Below are 18,627 nucleotides of genomic sequence, written 5' to 3' on the forward strand. Positions count from 1 at the left end.
CTCCTTCTTCCTTCTTCATATTCTCTTCTCTGGCTCTCATCGCGACTTCCTCATATGTGTTGTTGTCGTCTTCTGCTTGTTTCCTTCTCCTGCTTCTCCAAGTAACCTAGCCTCGACCCACTGCTTCTGACCCCAAGCCAAAGCACTGGGAGATTGCTGTGGATTGTCTGTTGCCGAAAGAAGCCTGATCGAACAAACGGCCCCTTTTCTCTGGACTCATTTTGCTGTTTTCCTCTCTTCCCCGGCGGAACTAAACCCTCTTGAGGACTTTCTTGAGCTCTTGAACGGAAGCAAATAAACGAACGAAAATCACACGACAGGGGTTCAAGCGCGGCGATCGAGGCAACAAAAAAACGCGGTGGCCAAAGATCCCTTTTTGGTGTTTCTTATATTATCTTTGTTTTCTCTGCCCTCTTTCTCTTCCAAGACGCGAAACAAACAAGAACGGCACGCTCGACAAAGAACTTTGGCCAACGGTCTTTCTCTCGTCTTCTGGCTGCTCCTTTGTCCGAGCACGCATCCCACCACTACTTAAACCGGCTGCCATGACGGCCGCGCCTCGTTCGCAAATGACGCCCGACGACGACGACGTCGGTACAACATTCTTGCTCTCCAGAATGGACGGCCACACGCATACAACACAAGAACAGCCCGCGGGATCGCCGCTGAGCTCAGACAACGACAACGACTCGCTGTTCAAGACCAAGACGACACCTCTCACATCCGCCTCTTCGCCCTCGCTCTCACTCATGCCACCACCACTTCCCCAGCGGGACGCTCGCCGCAAGTCATGCTTCCTCGACGCCATGCTCGATCCCAAGACAGCACTCTCTGTAGACATGACAGTCACGCCAACAACCAGCAAAGCCGCATTGACCAGCGCCATAACCAGCCCGCCCACGCCACTCGACGTCTACCTCTCGTCTGAAGAGGACGCCTCGTCGCTGGGCGACCTGTCCGACTTTGACTTTGATAGCGACGAGTTTGACGACTACGGCGGCGAGTTCGAAGAGGCAACGGCCACGTCCGCTGCCGTCATTGCGCGGACCTCGACCAACAACAGCGCTCCGGCCGCCGTCGCCACGAACACCACATCGGCCACGGCCTCATTACAAAACAACAGCACAGCTGCAGCTACAACAGCAACACACACTCGTCGCCATAGCCACGACATTGCCCGCGTTGTCTCGGTTGTGTATGCGGGCAAGCCGTCGCTCGTCGACTTGGGCGTGGAGCGTGAAGCTCGCCGGCAATCGCTCCATAACGCCCGCAGCCCCTCGTCGTCGGCATCCTCGGTCGTGCTCTCTGAGACGCGGCCGTCGACGTCGAGCGGCGGCTCGATGTTGTCAACAGCACCCAGCAGCACTGTCAGCCCTGCCAAGCACCAGCAAAAGCGCAACAGCTCTTCTTCGGCCAGCATGGGCAGCATCAGTATCGGTGGCCTGGGTGGCAATGGCATGCTGGCATCATTTAGTGCACGCAAATTGGCCTTGACAGCAGCCGCCGTGACGGCGACGACCAATGCCAATACGGCTAGTGTGGGCCGGAGTCGCGCCCCGGTGCTGCCCTCGTTGAAAACGACCGCGACCGTGGCCGCTGTGCCCTCGCCGACTGCGCCTGGGAGTGCTGTCGATGCGATTGCGGCCGTGTCTGCCCCCATCATGGCGGCACCTGCCCGGTCGTACACTACGTCGGTTCTGGTGGCTGGCGGCGAGTCGACGGTGGCTGCATCGTCGCCCCGGACACCGACATTTGGCACCGCTGGCCTGCTGCGCGGTATGACGCGCTCGCTTAGAGTGAGCAGTCGTCGTGGCCTCGGCCGCCGCGAGTCCATGGTCGAAAAGGTGCCAACGCCTACGTCGGCAACGGCCGTATCGCCCAGTCTTCTTCTTGACACACCCGGCAACCGCAAGTCCCTGGCCCTGTCGGTCGTTTCGTCAATGACATTGATGAACGCCCCTCCCCCTGGCCCGCCTAATGAGGACGGCTTTGACGGCAACGACAGCATGGCTGCTACCACTCCAAGACGACTGGCCACGCCCACTGACCTTGTCGTCTCCAGGAAGAGCTCGGGCGGCAGCTTCCTCGGCAACCTGGCAGGTCGGCGCAGGAGCTTGAGGTTGCTGTAGGGTTTTGCTCTCTCTCTCTCTCTCTCTCTCTCTCTCTACCTTTACTTCATAATCCACCAAGGACAAGGATATTGCATAAAATTTGGAAAGGCACCACAGGACTCGGAGCCCAAGGGAACAACAGGACTCGTTTGGAATTTTGGTTTGAATTTTTTATTTTAATTTTTGGGCATTTGCTTGGAGTGCATGTTTTTGCTCTTTTTTTTTTTAACGGCCTCGCTGTTTTGGACGATTTGATGATACCCTTCTTTTTCATTTTTTTCTCTCAATCACATTCTACTGCAAAATATTATGATCTATGTGCGTTTTTCCCCGTGATATCAGCGGCCAGTGCTGTTTTGTCTCTCGTAAATCCGAGTTGCGTGTTGTTGCCCCTTTCTTACACATTAAGGCCATAAAATGCTTGCGGATTGTTATTAGTGTCAGGTACGGGGCGCCGCCAGGCACAAAAGCGGCCCAGTTTTTTTGGTGTAAGTCTCGAGGCCCCTGCTGTTGGTCTGGTGTCTCACGTCTACTATTTGAATAATAACTCCGTACGTCGTACATCGTGCAACATTAGAGTGAACAGAAAAAAGGGGGGGGGGAAGGGGAGGGGGAGAATGCAAACAGTGGAAAACGAGGATTATCCTCCTGCTGACGCAACAAAGTGACTAGGACATTCACTTTATTCAATGCGACCAACGTCTCTTCGTTGAAACGAACTAAGGAAAGAGAACTGACGCCCTATTTCTTTGACATGCTTCATGAACTCGAGGTGAAAGAACGCGTGGTCGTGAGCGGGTCAAAGATCAAAGGACCGACAGGTCTTTGTTTCTCGCATCAGATGACTTGTTTCTTGGTTTTTTTTCTTTTCTGTTTGCATTGCTCTTTCTTGAAGCAACTAGGCTTGTTTCAACGTCTCGTTTCCGGGCATGTTCAGCCCGTTTCATCTGTTCTCTTTTTGTTCTTCGTCCCTTTTCTTCTTACATCACACGCTCTGCAGTAGTAGTACGCTGCTTTCGTCTAGTTTTGTTTTGTCATAAACTCTCATATCGCCTGTCTCGATGTTGTTCGTTGGCTGCTCTCTGTCTGTTGGACCGGTTCTCTTGTTCACCTGCCGTACTAGATGAGACATTTGGAGATGTATGCTTGTCAGGTGTACGACATGCTCCGTATGGATCAAGCTTTGCTGTGATCTAACGGGACTCGACAAATAACGGGTCGCCTGTAGAATCATGGATTCCATTCTCAGCTTCCAATTGCCACCAGAGCCATCTGAAACAAAATCGTACGAGTGCGTCCTGGAGCATATCTTTTGCCCCGAGACTGTCTCTGAAAAAGGCCGTGCACAAAAGACAGCCAGACATGGGGAGCTTCCTTACGAATTACACTGTTACCATTAAAATGGCACGTCTTGGCGTTGGAGGGAAGACCGAGGTTAAGTCAAAGAGAGAGCTGGCGTGAAGCAAGCATACCCTCAGACCTTTCTGTAAGTCTTACAAAAGACATTCAGACGGTGCGGGTTTCAAGTGACACAATGCGACCCGAGGCAGAGCCAAATGGGAAGAAACAGGGGCCAAACGCCAAATCTGGACAGTTTCACGCCCCATTGAAGCCATTATTTACTTACTGTACGACATGCGTCCAACGATAAAGATGCACCATCCCGACAATTGTTTACCCTTGATGGCCACATCAAGGGTCACAGACACTGCATCAGCGGCCTGAATTGTGTTGAAAATGTTGCTGTGCTCTTCTGTCTCTCTCTCTACCAGCAGATTCCTTGTTCATGCCCTGTACAGCATTTCCACAGTAAAGTACAGAGGCACTCCGTACCTTCGGCGTACTGCGTCCCGTCCCATGTAAACACCAAGATTGGGCGAACACGACCCCAGAAAAGACACGGTTCTGGGGGGAGAGCAAAATAGCAAAGCGCCAACCCAAACACCGCTACATCTTGGTCGTCCAAGAGTCTGGTTAGTGTTGTGAGAAGGTGACCCGAATTCTTTTTTTAACCCATGCGTGCCGCTCATCACTGCAATGCAACGCAATTCTGAGCTGTCCTGCGGGGATCAAACACGTCTACCCCGCCTAATGAAGCACTTTCGTCTTTTTTAATACCTGTTCTTCCAGAAAGCTAGTTGATACGGGTATTTTTAGGTAGTTGTCGTAATATTGAAGACGACAAGAGAAGGGCAATCGGGACCCGGTTACTCAGAGTTAGGACATGGCGGAATAGACTTTGGTGACAGAAAAGGAAAACCTAAAACGGGAAAGCAGATAGGGAGACAATCCAACCCACAAACAATACGTCGTGATACCACGACATGTATAACGAAAGGGGAGGCTTGAATAGGAAATGGTCCAGGTTCTTGGTTGTGTCTCCATATTGATAACGTCGATGTTGACGCAGGCCGGATAGGAGAGACCTAGACAAATGTATTGCGAGCTTCGATCTAGCTATTCGAATTCCGCGAAGAAACGACTGATAGTATGTTCTAGAAAAAATCGTGGAACGAACCTTGAACATTGAGCAAATGGACGAAAAGGAACATCAAAAATGACAAGGAATTAGAGCGTAGTCTCTGATGATGTCCGTCACTGATCTCGACGATGCATGCTTGGACATTTCAAGATAGTAAATGACGGGACAATGAAAAGAACGAACAAAAAGAACCCCCTGCATCGCCCGTCCCGTCTGTACAAAACTCTTCTGCATGCTCTCCTGCAAGCTCTTTCCGGAACCACGCGTTCCTTCCCAAATCTTAATTTCACCCCCCTTCCCCTCCAGCGATGCGGGATGTACCGGTTGTCAAGGACGGAAGAAAGACCGAAGAAGAATACGGGGACAGGACCAAGACGCCATGGGGCTATTGGCTGTGACTGGAAGGAACGAACCGTCCTGGAGAAGCTGCCCTTGCCGACAAGGTGATACTCATAGAAAGGATGCTATTAATATACGTGAGCAATCTAATACACCTGCAGCAGCGCATCGACCCTCATCAGTGGGGTTAAAACAGATTGTCGATAGCACGGCACCTCTACAGATTCGTTTTGGGTCGCCGCACGACGTACTTGGAAAAAGAGGGAGAAAATCACATAAATAAGAAGAAGAAAAAAACCGCCGATTGTGTGGGAAGAGAAAGGCATAACTTGTAACAAATAAGCATCAGGAGAGTGCGAGCTTTTGTTCCCTCCTCACCATTGTCTGTTTGTAGATCACGGAGCAGCCTCCACGGCATGGCCCAGCACACGGCATAGTCTCTTCGTCGGCAACTGGCCCGGTAAAAAAGACTGGCCAAAATATAGGCCCGCGATGAACACACAGCGCCTGTTTCCCCGCAAATCAATATCCGATCTTATGCAAATAAAGGGCATCTCCACAGGTCGGGGAAGATCAAAAGATGGCCCTACTAACTTTTGTTGGCCGAGAACTGGTCAGGACGGCAATCTCATGACGGGTCCATAACATACTGTGCTATTTGTAGTCTGGCCTGGCTAGGAGACTGCCGCTTCGCCGGTCGCTGAACACCTTGCAAGCATTTGGCCGAGTTGAATGATGATGCTTTCATAACTTTTATTCTACTTTATTATTTTTTGTATTATGTCCGCCTCGCACAAGGATGACGGGAGACAGACGTCCTCTAAAAGGAGGATACGTCGTCTGCTAATTAAGACGATGGCGATTGGCAAGTCAACGGGCCAAAAGCATTGTCTTCTCCTCGTCCACTCTGCCATCCCGTGCGCGTGTCTTTGTGCAGGCCATGTAAACAAAGGGAGACTAAAACATGGGAAGGAGTTAAAATGGAGTAAATAAAAAACATAATGAACAGAGAAATATATAAAGGAAATCGAAATGAGCACAAGAGAGGTAGGAAATTCGTTGTGAATACAGGGTTGATACAAGAAAATGGGTACAAGAAAATGACAAGGTAGAAAAGTGAGCAGCAGAACGAGAAGAACACCCACAAAGACACGCCCCTTTGGGCATCTCTTCTCTCTCTATAAACTGTGTCTTTCTGGAGAGGAAACAGCTCGTTCTCGCTACACCCGCTGTAAAGGACAAGGGGGCTTCACGTCGTCCGCCCTGTTTTTGTTTTTCACGAGTATGTGAGTTGTTTTCACGCCCAGCCGACTCGTATCGCCATTTTTGTTTGGTCGTCGAGATGGTGCAGCGCAAAAAGTGTCACGTCTAGATCACCCGTCTTCTGTTTGGCCGGCGAGCACTTGCCCGCAAACACATATGCATGTGCAAGCCCTCTCCCATCCATGTCGTCGTCAGCACCGCCATGCTATGGATATCTCGAGTTCCTTTCGAGCGTGTGTGGCTTCCCCTACACAGGGTCCGAGGCGTTTTCTCTATTGTCTGGTAACAACGACGGACGGCTGACAGAGGTTCCGGATTGCCACTACTGGCGACTTATGCCTTGCGAGAGCGGGTGGTGACACCGCTGGTCTTGGCGGCGGCGGGCTTGGCGCCCGTGGTGGTGGCGGTGGCGGGCTGAGTGCCGACCAGCAGGTCGTGCGGGTCGGGCAGGGGAGCCTGGGACATGCGGCGCACAGCCTTGCGGGAGGTCGTCTTCTTGCCATCCTTGCGGTACGTGGCCAGGTAGAACGAGATGAACAGGACCAGGTACGAGCTCAGGATACCAATGCCGGCGAACGCAGCGAACTCCTCGCCAGAGCACTTGCCCATGTTAGGCAAGTACGGGAAGTAGGTGGAGGTGAAGTAGGTGTACGAGGCGAAGTAGACGAAGCCGAGATCGATGATGAACTGGATGATCTGGAACTTGGTGACCCACTCCTTCCACCAGATGCGGATGCCCCGTGCGGACTGGAAGTAGTACCAGTACATCACGACGTGGACGCCCAGGTTCAGGGTGATCGGGACCCACGAAACGGCGGTCGAGCCAATCAGCTGGGTGTAGCACAGAAGAGCGGTGGCACCGTGGTGGTAGCAGTGGAGGAAGGTAAGGGGCTTCTTCTTCAGGAACAGGAAAACGGTGTCGAGCAACTCTAGGTACTTGGTGAGGTAGGTGAGCTGTAGAGAGAGAGAGGCAGGGTCAGCATTGGCATTCCTACTGTCACCATGACTCGCGATGCTGAGGGCATCATCTAGGTGAAATCAAAATACGTACGTAGTACAGGACAACCAGCTCTTGGGTCCAGCCACCCTCGTTGCTGCAGATGGCGTGGAAGATACCGTGGCGGGCGACGGTGGGAATCAGCTGCTCAGCGTACAGAACCAGCAGAAGGAAGCTGACGACCGTCAACACATAGTTGTGGACCAGGAACAGCGCCTTCAGCTTGAACGCCTCGCGGTTGCGCATAACCTCGCGGCCACCGAAGATGATGAAGTAGTAGATGACGATGAAGATGCTCGTCTCCTTGAGCGTCGACATAGGCGTCGAGCCGGCGACGAACTGGAACTGGTCGGCTGGGTAGCCGACGACAAGCTCAAACGCCTTGTTGAAGATGGGCCATAGTTTCAGGCCAAAGGGGCGGTCCAGAGTGGGCACGCCCAGCTCGATCAAGTCACCGAAGGACGACATTGCGGGCAAGTCGGGGGAGGATAAATAAGATAGAAACCGGAGACGGTCAATGCAACAAGGCGAACTGAGGGCACGCGATACAAATTAGTAATGACCACCAGGCTTCAAAAAGTGACGTGAATGCCAAGGGAAAAGCGAATCAAGTCAAGAAGAAGAAAAGGATATCGCAGGAAGATAACCAGGCAACGTGACAAATGCACACTGACGTTAATGGATGCTGAACGAAGGGAGATCGTGAAGACATGGAAGGGGGGGGGGGACAATAATTTGGGGCTGGCCCAAAAAGGGGCAACAACGACGCGAAAAAAAAGACACGAGGACCGAGACGGTCCCAAACGCTGAATAGGGGTGCACGCGTACCAACCAGTTCCCTTGCGCCGCGACGATTATCGAAAAGGCTAAAGAGGCAAAGCTCAACGCTGGAGTCGATCGAGACGACGAATTGGCTGTAAATGATAGCTGTTACTGTCCGTGACACTCGAAAAATCGAGAGAACAGTCGAACAGACGAACAGACGTTCGATAGATGTAGCCCGGAAGTCGCGGGAAAAGGAGGAGCAAAGAAGGGAAAAGAAGAGAAAAAAGAAGGTGATTAAAAGGAGTGACGAGAAAATCCGAACCAAAAAAAAACAGACGATGGAAAGGGAAAAGGTTGACGAGATGGAAAAGAGAGGAAACGAAAAAGGACGAAAAAAGAATGATCGAGGAAATACTGTACGAAATAATAGAAGGGGGAAAAGAAGTTTTGGTTGAACGTGGCCCTAGTAAAGACGATCCAAAAGGGGAAAAGTCCGGGCTGGCCGCGGCGCACGCGGAGCGCAGGTAGTTGCGACCCTCGACTTTTGGGGACACTGTGGAGCGCATGTCGCAACCAGGGAAGGCGCGTGTGAGGCTTCTGTACAGCGAGCAATCTTAAAAATCAAACGGTGGGGAACAAATCTCATCAATACAAAGGGGGCATTGTCCCCTGCAACGAATAAGCATGCGACCAAAGCTGCCAGAGCACTCATTTGTGGTATTTAGGCGCGTCTTGGATTAGGGGAATTTATTCAAATCAAGCGCACCTTCCTACAAACGAGTAATCGCTACAGGGGCTGACAGAACATCTAGATACGTTGGCGGAAAGAACAGGAAAGCATTGGACACTCGAGCACTGCAGCACTGGTAACTGCAAGAACGACGGACACAACATTGTCGGTGTAGGTAAACTGAACTAGCACCACGGCGCAAAAATTGCTTAGCACTCCTGGCCAATCAGACACCAGTATCCGTGGCGTTATTCAGCCAACGCGGACGAGGCCGCAGTTCTGCCGGATCTCACCGCCCTCGTCACAAGCAAAGACGCGGAAATGCTTCTGGTCTTACCAAGCCAAGATCATTAACCCCCTGGCTTTTGTGGTGCAATTGAGTGTCTAGGACGCTGGAGCGCGGTTCGCGCATAGATAAAGGGAGACGGAAATCTTAGATAAGAACGCCCCCGGCAGATCAAATGGAAAGACCTGTAGTTGAGCAGCTTCAGTGCTGTTGAAAACCAAATGTCCGTCCGCTGATTTGGGCATTCCCATTGTCTTCGACTTGTGGGCTCTAAATGTTATTGAAACTACGGAGTATGGGCACGGTATTTCACGAGACGACGAGACGGGCCACACGTCGTGTTGTCGTTGTGAAAAGCTTCTGGACTCAAAACGCTGTCACGTGATACGAGTCGAATACCCCAATGAAAATCAAAGGACATTTCAGTTGCCATATTGCGCAAGGCGGCCCGTCCTTTCTACCTGGCGGGAGCTTTGCACATGCGACAACACATTGTTGGAGCTTTGTTGGGCAACGCCCAGACGATTCGGTTAGAAACGTCCGCACCTGAACCCGTGATTTCCATGCATCATATCCCCAATTGTATGTCGTATTACGTCGTAGCTTTCCGCAGCCACAAAGGAAGGAACGCGACACCGACATTGCTCTTTCCATGTTTGTCTTGTGAGCCTGCTGGAGCTTTCGGAAAAGGCAATTTCACCTGTCGATTGGGAAAGCGCGTCTGGTGATTGGGCCGGTTGCTAGGAAGCTTTGTCCTGATTTACCTAAAATTCTCTGCCTGAGGCGACAACACCTAGCGGTTTTGGGGGGAAGGCGCATGACTTTGGCGGGAAAACAACGGGGGGTTTGGCTGGTAAGGAGCGAGGAGGGGTGGGTTGCTTCCCAGTGGTAGCCACAGCGCCTGGGTGCAATCCCTAGCAGGCGACTAAGCCCGCAACGTTAGCTGGCAAGAGCTAACCGAGAGGGAAAAAAACATCATTCGATTCTCATTTTCTTCCCTCCCTTTCCGCTTCCTCTCGTCTCGCTCTCTCTGCCTCTTCTCTTCGAACGTCTGTTTAACTCGACAGCTCTGCGCCCACGGCCCTGTCCTTTGCGAAATCAAAAGCACCGTCTTTTGCTCCCCATCCAGATTCCGACGAGCGGCCCTGCGGCAACGCCAATTGATCGTGCGAAAATCTTTTTAACAGACGATTTTTCGTGTCTCGTCATACTTCCGGCATAAACCGCCACAGCTCTCCTCTCCACCACCACCACCACCACCAACCACCATCCACACGCCGACATGTCTGCTTCCATCTTCCGTGCCGCCGCCCGCGGTGTCCGGGCACCCCTCGTCGCCCGCCCCGCTGCCATGACCACGCGCGCTGCCTTTGTCCAGAAGGCCGCCTTCAGCGCCGGTGCTCGGCTCCGGTCTGAGCACCAGGAGGAGACCTTTGAGGAGTTCACCGCCAGGTACGCGCCATGCAATATGCCGATTTGAGGAGGACGATGGGTTATTGGCCGAATTGGGCCCCATTGGCCGTGTGGGGGAAACGGGCGGGACGTGCGCAAACGGAGCAGCGGAAGCGGCCTGGCCGTCGGGGCCCTATTTTTGTCAGAGGGAGCTCCGTGGCCGCGCTGCACATCTCCGATTAGACGTCTCTGCATTGATCGATTTACTATCCCGACTGCTGCTTGGGCCAATTGAGTCGCAAACTGAAGCTGACATCGAATGTTTGGTCTAGATATGAGAAGGAGTTTGACTCTGTCCAGGACGTCTTCGAGCTCCAGCGCAACCTGAACAACGCCTTCGCCTACGACCTGGTCCCGTCGCCGTCTGTGCTGATTGCTGCGTTAAAAGCCGCCCGGAGAGTCAACGACTACCCGACCGCCGTCCGCGTTTTCGAGGGTACGTGACAATATGTGGCGTTCACAGGGCAGTCGTCGTCCATTTGCTGTTCCTATATACTAACGCGCTTGTCTCAGGCATCAAGGCCAAGGTCGAGAACAAGGGCCAGTACCAGCAGTACCTTGAGGAGCTCAAGCCCTTGAAGGAGGAGCTCGGCATTGTCCTGAAGGAGGAGCTGTACCCCGAGGAGTCCGCCTAAATTGCTGGCCAGGCTGCAATTCTAAGAGGGGTTTGCCGCAATGCATGTTGTCCAGGGCCTCGAAGGGCATGACCAAAGAGAGGACCGCTGGCCTCGCAGGAGAGCGAGCTAGATCCCTCCCCCCGTGGCGGCAATGGCGACCGGTTAATTGATGTTGTAGGAAGGTCATGAAGCAACGAAGCGAAAGTAGAGGAAGAACGAGCGCAACATCACAAGACGACGCGTGCAAAGATGGAAAAAAAGATCTATAAAACCGCACAAAAACTCCTGTATATTTTCCCAAACACTAGATTTTTTTCACATCATTTTTTGTCGTTCCATTTTCCTTTGATTTTCATTGGAACTGGTAGAGTAGCTGAACTGGTTTACGTTTTTATTCTTTTCTCTTGAGGCGTGCTTTGATTTTACACTTTGAAATGGCTGAAATTATCTGCTTGTAGCATTATTACATGCGCTTGAGAACATGTAGGACAAATGGCAAAGAGCTGCTTTGGAAAACAAACATACGAAGACAGTGCAACGGCCAATATCGACACATGATTGAGAAATGACAAAGACAACACGCAAACGAGAACAAGCTGCATACTCCTACTCTCCACCACAAGTCCTCACGAGCTCTATTTTGTGCTCTTCTCTCTTCTCTCTCATATCACGCCAAACCTGATTAGAGCTCAATCGCAAACACTTCGCCCTGCAGCACAGCCGCAAGCTGTGACTGGAGTTCTTCGGCTTCCTTCACGAGGTCAGACAGACGCACGCTCGCCATGCTGGCAATGTCCGGATCGTCGGAGCGGAGAGTTTTTCTGGCTTTTTCGGCGGCGGCAAGGCAGTCATTGACCTGGCGTACGAGCCGGACAACATCTCCAATGCTGCCAAATTCGGGCGCAAGGACGTCTTCTGCGTTGGGGACAGGCGTGCTTGGAAGATGGTCGTCAAGAGCGTCGTCGTTGTTGTCAACGTCGCTCTCAATGTCGTGGCCGTCGTCCGTACCGAAGTCGCTGCCGGCCGGGGCGCCGCCAAAAATCGGGTTGCCTGCCGCCATGGCCGCGGCCATGAATGCGTCCCAGTGCTGCAGCTCTTCCTCTTCGTATACCATGTCGGCCTGTGCCAGCAGCGCGGCGTCGACCTCATCTTGCTCGTTTAGCGCCCAGCGGATGCAGGAGCGGACCAGTCTTTGGTGGCGTCTCGATAGGTTCTGGGACGCGTCGGGCAGAGGGATAGCAGCGGACGACAACGACGACGACGGTGGTGGTGGTGCCAAGGGCGTACTGGGCGCCCTTGTACCATGCACGGCCGGCTTGTGGCTGTTGCTTGAGGGGCTTCCAATACCATCGCCGCTCTGATACCTGTCGACGTCATCCTCGTCTTGATCGCTGTCAGAATCCCCGTCCATCATGTCCTCGTCAAAGTCGGAACCGATATCATAGCCCTCTTCGTTATCCGCATCATGACCGTCATCATCGTCATCGCCATCGTCATCGTCATCATCGTTTGCTGGATCGTCAGGCTGGGTATATGAAACATCGTCGATGTTGTTATTGACGTTGTTGTTGTTGTTGTTGTTGCTGCTGCTAGCACGTTGGTCGTTGTCGCCCCTCTGAGTCCACGCTTGCCGCCACAGGCGCTGTTGATGGTTTTCCCACCAGACATCGAGCTTCTCCTGTAAGGTCAGCGTGCTCCAGCGGCTCTTGAGCGACAGATATGGTTGCCAATCCTCCTCGTCCACGACGACGTTGCCGCATCGGTCGTCCATCCGACGCCTAGACGTAGGGTACCGGTAGTTTTCGAATTGCTTGTTGACCAGTGCCACTACAGACCGCATCTCGTAGCCAGAAGCCACTGCCAACGTTCCCATGTTCTCCTTGTTATTGTCGCCGTCGTCGCCGCTGTCAATCTGGCCAACGATGTTGTCCTCTTCGCTGTCGGAAATGTACAGCTCTTCGAGCGACGGAATTAGGTTCTCGCCTGTAGTGAAGTCGCGATTGCCCCAAACGCCCATGTATGGCACGTGGTTAGTCAAGTCAATGTGCTCATCCGGGTTGGCGCGCATGCGGCGCGCCGCTTCCAGCGGCGCCAACTCGTCCGGCCGAAGCAGATGCTGTGTGCCCGTACCCCAGCCCTCGAGGTGGCCAATGCCCATCTCCCAGGCTGGAACTAACCGTAAGACGTCGTCGACAGTCGTATTTTTGTCCTCAGCAGTCTCTGGTAAGCGTCCTTGGTCAAAGTCGATGAATTCGTCAAAGTTGAAGTCAAAGTTAAAGTCAAAGTTAAAGTCAAAGTTCGCTAGGTCGGAGAAGCCTTCGATGGAGTTTAAAAAATTCCCAAAAGTTTCCGCATTCTCCGCCGTTGCCATCGAACTGAGAATCTGCGCAGCATTGTGATCAACAGCGTCCATGGCGGGCGGTGCGTAGTCGTACCGGATCTTGAGTTCGATCACCTCTCGAAAACTCCGAAATGCCTTGCCGCGTAGAAAGTTCCACAAGACGTCAAAGCCGCCGCGTTGGCCGAGGAGCGTCTCAACAAGGGCATGCCCTGGCAACTCTAGTTGCTGCCGCAGGATGGATTCAACATTTGCAGCGGCGGATGTTTCGTTGTGCACGTCGTTCATGTCACTACCAGCCGAAACGCCAAAGGGCCCAGTAGCTCCTAGAATCGGCTCGGGTACAATCTGTTCTTCTTCGACGTCGGTCGTGTCAGGGAGTGAAATGTCGGGGCCGAAGAGTGGATCGTGAAAGTACAAGACGAGCTTGACATGGAACATCTGGATAGTGAGGAGGTCCGCGTTGGAAAAGAGCTCCTCGTCCTGGAGCATATTCATCCGGTCTTGGTTTGTCGGGATATCCATAAGCAGCCACATCTTCTTCAAGGCAGCCGTCGCAGTAGACAGTGGCAGGCGGTGACCGGCACGGGCAAGTGAAGCCACAATGTCGCGGACCTTGCGCTCACGGCTGACTAGCATGTTGACGTAGCGGAGCGTCGGGGCGCGCGAATGCTGTCTATTATCGTCGGCGTGGATGGGCAGGGGAATGGTAGCTTTGGGGAAAAGCCGAAAGGGGAAGATGCGGACAGTCTCAGCCGATGCAAACTGGCGGGCCATGCGCAGCACGTTGCCTTCCAACTCGTCGTCGAATGTGGCTTTGAAAACTCGGCTGACGCGATATAGAGTGAGGATGTCACTCAGATCCAGGAACGTACACACGTTGAGAACGATGTCGAGGCATGAAGAGATGGAGCTCATCAGGTCGAATTTGATGCTGGCTGCCACTGGCTGAGGTGAACTGGGGAGGTCTTGGTGGTTCGTCGTGGGAGTAGGAGCGGCCTGCGCACTGGAGCTGCGACCACCGAGCGAAAGGGGGTGGAACTGCACGGCACCGTCGTAACTTTCGTCGTTCTGCTTGGGAGGGTGACCAAGTGTCACGGCTCTGGAGAGAAGACGCCGCTTGGGAGCCGGCGGTGTTGACTGTAGCTGCTCTTCCATGGGTCGCTTTTCTCCAAGTAGGCGCCGGAGACGCAGCTGAAGAGGCTGCATTGGCTGTGCTGGCAACATCTGCAGGCCACTTTTTGCATTCCCATAGGCCATTCCGTCTGGAGCACTCTCAAGGACCTTGAAGTACTTTGTCCAGGACAGAAGCGTTGCCGGCTCGCAGGTCGTAAACGGGCGAGGCTGCTGGCTGTCTCCAAATCGGACATCGGGTAGGGTCTGCGTGAAGACGAGAGCAGACACATTGCTGTCGAGCGAACTGTTTGGCAAGTCATGAGGAAACGTGGAAGGGATCGTGTGGATGCCTGACCATGTTCTGTCCAGTTCGTGATAGCCATGGTCCTTGTCCTTGCCGGGGGCATCGGCGTGGAGCCTGTGCCAGTCTTGGAATAGCATGTTTCGTTCGTGGAGGACATCTGTAATCTGTTTGGTTGTGTAGCGACCGCGGCCAATGTCTCGTCGGATGCGGCGGTTGGCACGCTGTGCGGCGCGATTGATGGCCTGTTGAACCTTGGTAAAACGCCCTCGTGCAGCGACTGGGACGTCCGTTGTAGCTGGCATTGGTGCAGACTGCGTAGTGGCAGCAGACACAAAGCTGCTGTTGGTGGCAGCCGATCCGAACGACTGAGGAAATGGTGCTGGTGTCGGCAGAAGTGCAGACGCGTCTCCAGGCAAATTCCGGATGGCCGCCGCGATGTCTTGCAAGTCGAGAGGCAGCGCTCGTTTCTTGCCCTTGGAGGCTGGCGAAGGGACATCCATGATTGCTATAGCATGCACAAAGAGACGAGGGGAAGAATGGAAGAAGCTGTTGGTAAAGACGAAAGATGTTGAAAGAGAAAAATATGGAAAGACGAGGTGGAAATAAAAACATAAGAAACAAGAAGCAAGTAGAGGGTGGATTGTTGACGTAAAAAGATCAAGACGAAGTCTGCAGAAAGAAGCCGAAGACGCTCATTTTGACAGGAAAGGAAGAAAGCATCAATGAGCAATCCTCTGTTAGGAACCATTGCGGTGCGAGGTCGATCGAATGCACAAAAAATATGAAAGCTGTTCAGAAGCCAATGCCACCTCGTCAATAGAGCATCGAGGCCTCGATGAGAACAATAGCAACAAGCTGTAGGAAAATGCACGCGCTAAGACCGGGTTTATAAAAGTGGAACAATAGCAACAAGTTCGACTTGCCTTGCTGTGCACATGGTGAGGTCGAAGCCATTGGAGGATGGCCCATAGAAACAGTAGTTACACAAGACGTGGGAGGGTGAAACAGGAAATCAACGAAAGCATCACACGACCAGCTTGATGTGTTTGGGCTGGGAGAAGCTGCCCACCTTGCAGCCTGCTGGTAGGACGTCGAATGAATAGAGATAATAGAAGCACCGTACACGAAACGATGAGAATCAAGATGGAAAGAACTTTTGTATTCAGCATTGCCTTCATGCCGCCAAAAGGAAAGACACTGGTCCTTCTTTTAGCGTTTCTTTGGACGGCATGTACATGTCGACCAGCCAAGACTAGGCCTTCGCTTCCTCGTCCTCCCTCCCGTCTCATCCCGAAGCCCCAAAGACGCCGTTTGTAAACAGTAAAGAATGATCATAGAAATTGTAGATGGAAACACCAGACAGATGTCCTGTCAAGATACAGGAACAAAAAGTGGAAATCAAGCAAATATAAAACACAAAAGAACGGGAGAACGAACAGACTCATTTCACAAAATGTCGTCGATCGAAATGTCACGGCGAAGGCGAAAGCAGACCCGTCGACATTAGGTCGGCCGGCAGATCGCTAAAATTGGAGAGGCGAGTGACTCGTCTCTAGCGGTCCATCTCATCCACGGGCAAGTCCGCGTCGTCGCGGCCGACAATCGAGTCCGCAACCTTCCAGATCTGCAGCAGGTTGTCCTCGGCGGCGCTGCAGACCAGCCACGAGTCGGCCGGGTTGGGGTTCCAGCTGAAGTCGGCAAGGTGGTTCGTGTGGCCGCCGTGCATGAACAGCAGCTCCGGGGGGCCGTCCTCCTGGTCGTCAGGCAGCTGCTCCTCACCGACTCGGCTGAGGTCCCAGAAGATGATGCGGCGGTCGTACGAGCCGCTACCCAGAATGGCAGCCTCGTGCGGGTGCCACGCCAGCGACGTGACGGCGTCGTTGTGGCCCTCGAGGGTGTGCACCTTCTCGCGCACGTTGCGCAGATCCCACAGGCCGATCGTCTTGTCCGCCGACGCCGTGGCCACAATGTACTCACTGGTCGGGTTGAAGGCGAGCGCGTTGATCGCGTCCGTGTGCCCGTCGCGTGCCACCAGGGCCGCCTTATCGCTCGTCGCCTGCCGAATGTCGACCACCTGCAGTGTCATGTCGTCTGACACACTGCCCAGGAAGCTCTTGCTGATTGGGTGGTACTGCACGTCGTTGACAATGTTCTTGTGGTGGGTGAAGCGCCGTGCGGGCTTGATGGTCTTGCTGCCGGCCGTGGCCTGCTTGAGGTCCCATAGGCACACGGTGGTGTCCTCGCTGCCGGACGCCAGGCAGCCGGCCTCGTGTGGGTTCCACGCCAGGCCAAAGCCCTCCTGCTTGTGGCCTACCAGCTCAAACTGCGGGTTCACGGTGCCCGAGGGCGTCAAGCTGTGCTTGGTGCGGTCGAAGATGAGGACGCGGCCGTCGACGCAGAGCGTCGCCAGAATGTCCGGGTTCTGCGGCTGGTAGCGCGCCTTGTTGACCTCCTGCGGGTGGTCGATGCGCTGGACAATGTTGAAGCTGATGGACGGTGCCGCACCGTTGCTGCCGCCTGTGCAGTTGCTGCCGCTGCCGCTGCCGCTGCCGCTGCCGCTGTTGGCTCCGCTGGAGCCCTTGTTGCCGTAGCCGCCAATCTCGCCGCGCTCCTCGTCATAGTCGTTCACGTTTGGCTCGCTCAGCATCGGGATCGAGACCTCAGCGATCTGCAGGTAATTGGGCAGGTCCTCGGACGTGTGCGTGCCGAGCAACAACCGGTAGACACGCGACTTCTTCTCCTCGAGCACCTTGACGTCGGGAAACCACTGTGTCGTCAGAGTCGGCCATGGCAGAGCATTGCTGGAGTCGGGTTAGATGTGGTAAGATTAGGTGGGGAAGGGGGGGGACAATTTCGCAAGAACCTACCTCAGGATCATGTCGTAAAGGAATGGGCTGTTCTTCTTCCATGTCTTGTACTCTGCAAAAGCACGCCTCGTTAGTCCAGGCCGCCGTGATCCTCGCACCTCATATCCTCAGTTTTTCCTCAACCTCTCTCCGCCCCACGCAGATTGCAATTTCTCCCCATTGCTTCGTGTGCCTCGACATACCTTCGTTGATCACCCGCTGCTCCTGATCAATGCTGATGCCCTCGTCGTTCTGCATGTCCACTATGAGTGCGAAACCAACTGTTAGCATCGTATTTTCCTCTGCCACCGTCCGTTTGTAAAAGAAAGAGACAGTAACGCTCTTCTTTTCCACAGCAACTCACCATCCACGTCATCTGAGACCTGTGCGCCTTGGGGGCCCATGTTTGTGACCAAAGAAGTTTCTTGGGATGATAAAAAAGGCTGGTAGGTCGGTTGCAGACAGGGAGAGGCAGAATGTCGTTTGTCAAGGTTGCAAATATGATGAATGCCAAATCGATCGTGTCGAGGAGTTGGGCAAGATCTTGAGATCCGGTCAGGGGAAGGTTGGTGAAGCGAATTGGTAGGGAAAGAGCGAACACAAGAAGGCAGGCTGAGAGGGGGGGGACAGCAAAGGAAAACACGCCAAAAAAGCTTAGGTAGGGAAACCGCGACTGACCCTCAGATGAACCCGCGCTCGGCGCCAAAACCTCTTCCAGCCGGGTGTTGCTCCTTCCCACGTTAAAAGTCGCGTAAAGTGCACGACGGGCGGTGAAGGGCGGCAGAACACGTACATACAAGTACACCAGCTACTTCACACGGTGATATGACATACAGCTCAAGCTCTCGCAGCACAGCTCCTGATTGGCTGTTTCTACGCCAATCGACATTCACACAAGTATCACGTCGTACATGGCCTCAGTTGTCCTCGTCAAAACACGTTCTCCCCCGTCAATGCTGCTTTCATGATCGGCTCGCCATT

The 18,627-nt window shown here is 53.5% G+C and overlaps 5 protein-coding genes across 5 annotated transcripts; 2 read left to right on the forward strand and 3 right to left on the reverse strand.

Moving 5' to 3' along the window:
- Positions 1-545: 545 nt before the first annotated feature.
- SPBR_07116 (uncharacterized protein) lies at positions 546-2,129 on the forward strand (the record flags this gene model as incomplete). Its single annotated transcript, XM_040765370.1, has 1 exon — positions 546-2,129. The coding sequence occupies one exon, from the start codon at positions 546-548 to the stop codon at positions 2,127-2,129; it is 1,584 nt and encodes a 527-aa protein (XP_040616037.1).
- Positions 2,130-6,528: 4,399 nt separating this feature from the next.
- Positions 6,529-7,660, reverse strand: SPBR_07471 (fatty acid elongase 3; the record flags this gene model as incomplete). The annotated part of the gene is made up of 2 exons (XM_040765725.1): positions 6,529-7,149; positions 7,247-7,660. 2 exons carry the CDS (start codon positions 7,658-7,660, stop codon positions 6,529-6,531), a joined length of 1,035 nt encoding a protein of 344 aa, XP_040616038.1.
- Positions 7,661-10,255: 2,595 nt separating this feature from the next.
- On the forward strand, positions 10,256-11,060 carry SPBR_07758 (cytochrome c oxidase subunit 5a; the record flags this gene model as incomplete). The annotated part of the gene is made up of 3 exons (XM_040766012.1): positions 10,256-10,425; positions 10,698-10,861; positions 10,939-11,060. 3 exons carry the CDS (start codon positions 10,256-10,258, stop codon positions 11,058-11,060), a joined length of 456 nt encoding a protein of 151 aa, XP_040616039.1.
- A 664-nt stretch (positions 11,061-11,724) lies between these two features.
- Positions 11,725-15,300, reverse strand: SPBR_06449 (uncharacterized protein; the record flags this gene model as incomplete). The annotated part of the gene is made up of 1 exon (XM_040764705.1): positions 11,725-15,300. One exon carries the CDS (start codon positions 15,298-15,300, stop codon positions 11,725-11,727), a length of 3,576 nt encoding a protein of 1,191 aa, XP_040616040.1.
- A 1,052-nt stretch (positions 15,301-16,352) lies between these two features.
- SPBR_07026 (histone-binding protein RBBP4) lies at positions 16,353-18,050 on the reverse strand (the record flags this gene model as incomplete). The annotated part of the gene is made up of 4 exons (XM_040765281.1): positions 16,353-17,601; positions 17,668-17,719; positions 17,850-17,909; positions 18,011-18,050. The coding sequence occupies 4 exons, from the start codon at positions 18,048-18,050 to the stop codon at positions 16,353-16,355; spliced, it is 1,401 nt and encodes a 466-aa protein (XP_040616041.1).
- Between the last annotated feature and the right edge of the window lie 577 nt (positions 18,051-18,627).

This window comes from Sporothrix brasiliensis (genome assembly GCF_000820605.1).
Source record: "Sporothrix brasiliensis 5110 chromosome Unknown Cont20, whole genome shotgun sequence".
Taxonomy (NCBI): Eukaryota; Fungi; Ascomycota; class Sordariomycetes; order Ophiostomatales; family Ophiostomataceae; genus Sporothrix; species Sporothrix brasiliensis.